The sequence below is a fragment of the Sprattus sprattus genome (genome assembly GCF_963457725.1).
Source record: "Sprattus sprattus genome assembly, chromosome: 13".
Taxonomy (NCBI): domain Eukaryota; kingdom Metazoa; phylum Chordata; class Actinopteri; order Clupeiformes; family Clupeidae; genus Sprattus; species Sprattus sprattus.
This window is the reverse complement of record NC_137911.1, coordinates 27,697,734-27,703,128: the sequence shown is the minus strand read 5'-3', so window position 1 is coordinate 27,703,128 and position 5,395 is coordinate 27,697,734. Positions and strand designations below refer to the sequence as shown.

Below are 5,395 nucleotides of genomic sequence, written 5' to 3'. Positions count from 1 at the left end.
GTACACATATTCATCCATAGGGATTAAACAGTACAGTACACATATTCATCCATAGGGAATAAACAGTACACATATTCATCCATAGGGATTAAACAGTACACATATTCATCCATAGGGATTAAACAGTACACATATTCATCCATAGGGATTAAACAGTACAGTACACATATTCATCCATAGGGAATAAACAGTACACATATTCATCCATAGGGATTAAACAGTACAGTACACATATTCATCCATAGGGAATAAACAGTACACATATTCATCCATAGGGAATAAACAGTACACATATTCATCCATAGGGATTAAACAGTACACATATTCATCCATAGGGATTATACAGTACACATATTCATCCATAGGGATTATACAGTACACATATTCATCCATAGGGATTATACAGTACACATATTCATCCATAGGGATTAAACAGTACACATATTCATCCATAGGGATTAAACAGTACACATATTCATCCATAGGGATTAAACAGTACACATATTCCGATTCCTGCTGAACATAGGGATTAAACAGTACACATATTCCGATTCCTGCTGAACATAGGGATTAAACAGTATACATATTCCGATTCCTGCTGAACATATGGATTAAACAGTACACATATTCCGATTCCTGCTGAACATAGGGATTAAACAGTACACATATTCCGATTCCTGCTGAACATAGGGATTAAACAGTACACATATTCATCCATAGGGATTAAACAGTACACATATTCCGATTCCTGCTGAACATAGGGATTAAACAGTACACATATTCCGATTCCTGCTGAACATAGGGATTAAACAGTACACATATTCCGATTCCTGCTGAACATAGGGATTAAACAGTACACATATTCCGATTCCTGCTGAACATAGGGATTAAACAGTACACATATTCCGATTCCTGCTGAACATAGGGATTAAACAGTACACATATTCCGATTCCTGCTGAACATAGGGATTAAACAGTACACATATTCGGATTCCTGCTGAACATAGGGATTAAACAGTACACATATTCCGATTCCTGCTGAACATAGGGATTAAACAGTACACATATTCCGATTCCTGCTGAACATAGGGAATAAACAGTACACATACAGAATTTGTTAGGGTCTTAAACCATAATTCCACCACTACATGAACAGCTCTAACGCTACAGGAACACACACACACATACACACACACACACACACACACTTGTCCACATCCTCATGCACATTCACACACCTGCTTTCTTCTGCTGAACACTGAATGAGCTGATGGATTTGTGTGTTTCTACTGATGTGTGTGTGTGTTTCCACTGATGTGTGTGTGTGTTTCTACTGATGTGTGTGTGTGTGTTTCCGCGTACAGCAGGTCAGAGATTCCGCTGTACGTATGGAGGGAACGCTGGAGATTAGACTCAAGTATGGAGGGACCAAAGTAAGTTAGGATATTATCTGTTCGTCACAAATGACTCTTATTTCTCTCTCAAGAAACACTCATTCCTAGTGAAGAGAAGGTAGAATAAATGTATGGTCTGTGTGTGTGTGTGTGTGTGTGTGTGTGTGTGTGTGTGTGTGACTGTGTGTGTGTGTTTGTGTGACTGTGTGTGTGTGTGTGTGTGTGTGTGTGTGTGTGTGTGTGTGTGTGTGTGTGACTGTGACTGTGTGTCAGGGTTCGGACCACTGGGAGGCTGTGTATGCAGTGCTGGAGGGGCAGACCCTCAACTTGTACAAAGACCAGGAGGCTTCTGAAGAGGTGCAGCAACGAACCCACATTCTCTCTCTTACACACACACACACACACACAGACACACACACAGACACACACACACACACACACACACACAGTCACACACACACACACACACAGACACACAGACACACACACACACACACACACACACACACACACACACACACACACACACACACACACTGTCTTACCACGAGCATGAGCCATCAGTATTTGTTCTGTTTTATTGCAGAGATGTAGTACACGTTGGCCTCCTATTGGCTTGAAAGGCGCCAGATGTAAAGACAATCCTTACTACCGGAGAAAGGAGCACACCTTCAAAATCATGTGAGTCGGAACCTAGCCAATGAGCACACCTTCATAATCATGTGAGTCGGATCTTAGCCAATGAGCACACCTTCATAATCATGTGAGTCAGATCTTAGCCAATGAGCACACCTTCATAATCATGTGAGTCGGATCCTAGCCAATGAGCACACCTTCATAATCATGTGAGTCGGATCTTAGCCAATGAGCACACCTTCATAATCATGTGAGTCGGATCTTAGCCAATGAGCACACCTTCATTATCATGTGAGTCAGATCCTAGCCAATGAGAACACCTTCATAATCATGTGAGTCAGATCCTAGCCAATGAGCACACCTTCATAATCATGTGAGTCAGATCCTAGCCAATGAGCACACCTTCATAATCATGTGAGTCGGATCCTAGCCAATGAGAACACCTTCATAATCATGTGAGTCAGATCCTAGCCAATGAGCACACCTTCATAATCATGTGAGTCAGATCCTAGCCAATGAGAACACCTTCATAATCATGTGAGTCAGATCCTAGCCAATGAGCACACCTTCATAATCATGTGAGTCAGATCCTAGCCAATGCATCCTTGGAGAGCATTCAATACATGTAATAAATACATGTTATCTATGTTTTCTCTTTCTATACAAATCTATACCCTTTACGTATTTAAATGACTAAATATTCATTTCCAAATACTACAGACATTTAGGCGTCATAAACATTCGCGAAATAAATAATGAGCAATTAAAATGTAACAGGAAGTTATCTTTTCTGAATGAATTATAATTTTTGAAGTAAAACTTGTATCTGTGTGTGTGTGTGTGTGTGTGTGTGTATCTCTTATCTCTATCCCCCCCTCTCTCTCCCTCTCTCTCCCTCTCTCTCTCTCTCTCCCTTTCTCTCTCTCTCTCTCTCTCCCTCTCTCTCCCTCTATCTCTCTCTCTCTCTCTCTCTCTCTCCCTCTCTCTATCTCTACAGACTGGAAGATGGAAGTCATTACATGCTCTCTGCTCAGAGTGATGAGCAACGAGGAGTCTGGGCCCAGGAGCTCCAGGAGAGCATCTCTCCCACCACCTCTCAGGGGCACCATGGGTAAAGCACAGATACACTAATTTAAGGCCAACTGAAATACACAGAGGGCCGAAATAAAAAAAAAATGGGTGTAAGTCGAGGGCTGGACAGTGGGGCAAGCGCTCCCTAAATCAACGTATGCTGCCAACGCGGGGACAGTGCATTGTGGGACTTGCAGTATTTGTGGTGCGTTCGACATACCAGCGGCCGCGGCAGACAAGCTCTGATAGATAAATAGATGGATACTTTATTAATCCTGAGGGAAAATTAGGCAAACCAAACAAAATGTCACCGTTGCTTATTCAAATCAATGGAACTTTTCCGAGGAGCTGGCGGGCCAGATTAAATGGCTTGTCGGGCCTTGAGTTTGACACATGTGCACTAATTAATCAGAATCAGATTTTATTGGCCAAGTAAGTTTGCACAAACAAGGAATTTTACCTGGTGAACTGGCTCTCAATGTGCTTACACAAAATATACATAACAACACAAATACAAAAACAAACACAATACAAAACAAAAACAAACAGTGCAATGGTCAATGAAGTTTAGGAAAGTATATACAGGAGCTGGAGGTCCCTTTCACTCCCCTGCTTTTCCATTGGCATAGGCCTTAAATAAGCTTATGATCTAACATATGCTCTTTAGATGTGTTATATTATATTATAGATTATATATGATCTTACATAAGCTTATTAGAGAGCTGTAATGGAGTTGGTTTTAAAAAAACTGAAGGGGACTGAAGTGCTCTTGAGCAAGGCACCTAACCCCGATCACTGCTCCCCGGGCGCCGCCAAAGGCAGCTCACTGCTCCGGGTTAGTGTAACTTCACTTCACTGTGTGTGTGTTCACTGGGTGCTGTGTGTGTCTCTACCCTGGATGGGTCAAATGCAGAGGTGGAATTCAGAGTGTGTGTGTGTGTCTACACCACCTCTGCCATAGGAGTCACTTTCACTGAAAGCTTCACTCTCCTCTCCTTCCTTCCTTCCTTCCTTTCTTCTTGGCAGAGTAAATGTATCACTTGAGGAGCAGGAGACTGCGGAGGCGAGCACACCAGCAGGTGATCCAGACACACACACACACACACACACACACACACACACACACACACACACACACACACACACACCAGCAGGTGATCCAGACACTATTGACACGGGCACAGGCCAAACACTCCCACCAATCAAGCACAAGGCACTGGGACACAGTTTTAAACCTCAGAAATAGACCTCGTGGCATTACACATTAGGATTCTTACACACACACACACACACACACACACACACACACACACACACACACACACACACAAACACACAAGTGATAAACACTAATTGGAAAGAATGCATAGGCATATTTGAGACTGAAAACTACACTTTTAAACCCTTTTCTTCTCTATAGCTGAGAATGGTGAGATGGAAAGGGAGCCACCACCAAAGCCCCCCCACACCTACTACAACAAACACAGCTATCATGATGGGAGTGAGGCAAGAGACACGGGTAAGCTCATCTGCGGTCAGTCTTCCGTTGAGCCATGGGCTAGGTCTTTGCTTCAAACACAATCAGATTTCAGAACTGTTTTCAGGATTACTTGGACTGTTCAGAAAACCCTTATGGCTTCAGTCTTATGTTTGCAGAACATTAATGTGATGGAAGTTTGTTTAACTTTAAAGTTGTGTGTGTGTGTGTGTGTGTGTGTCTGTGTGTGCGTGTGTGTGTGCGTGTGCGTGTGTGTGTGTGCGTGCGTGCGTGTGTGTGTGTGTGTGTGTGTGTGTGTGTGTGTCTCTGCGTGTGTGCGCGTGTGCATGTGCGTGTGCATGTGTGTGTGCGTGTGTGTGTGTGTGTGTGTGTGTGTGTGTGTTTTGTGCACTTGTAGATATTCCACAGAGAACGCTGCCCAGGAACACTCCTCCCTCCATGCCGCCACCTCAGCCCCCACTGACACCCAGAGACTTGAGTGGAAAGGACAAAAACGCCAAAAACAAGAGCGTCTTTAAGAAGCTCTTTAAGAAATGAGCCGCCAGCAGAGGGCGACAGACATCCATGCAGCCTACAGTCTGCCATCACTAGCGCCTAGTTTTAAACCGCAGTAAATAACAGTGATGGTTCCCTTTGTTCTAACTTTCAGAAACAATATTTAAAGTACTACACCTGGGCTGAACAAATATGACAGGATTTTAAAACCGTGATTTGCAAAAGAAGCCCGATGATTCGTTTTCTTTCTGTCTTTCTTTTTTTAAATCAAATGATTGTGCGTATGTTTACATGGTAACAT

The 5,395-nt window shown here is 43.0% G+C and overlaps 1 protein-coding gene across 1 annotated transcript in view; it reads left to right on the top strand.

Moving 5' to 3' along the window:
- The window catches only part of sptbn5 (spectrin, beta, non-erythrocytic 5), a gene marked incomplete at both ends in the record, with an annotated part of 78,870 nt that extends 73,734 nt beyond the window's left edge, over positions 1-5,136 (top strand). Inside the window, 7 exons of the mRNA XM_080850265.1 lie at positions 1,365-1,433; positions 1,668-1,751; positions 1,981-2,075; positions 3,028-3,141; positions 4,128-4,180; positions 4,522-4,620; positions 4,997-5,136. Of these exons, the coding sequence (XP_080706391.1) occupies positions 1,365-1,433; positions 1,668-1,751; positions 1,981-2,075; positions 3,028-3,141; positions 4,128-4,180; positions 4,522-4,620; positions 4,997-5,136 (654 nt within the window). The remainder of the gene's footprint in view (positions 1-1,364; positions 1,434-1,667; positions 1,752-1,980; positions 2,076-3,027; positions 3,142-4,127; positions 4,181-4,521; positions 4,621-4,996) is intronic.
- Positions 5,137-5,395: the final 259 nt, after the last annotated feature.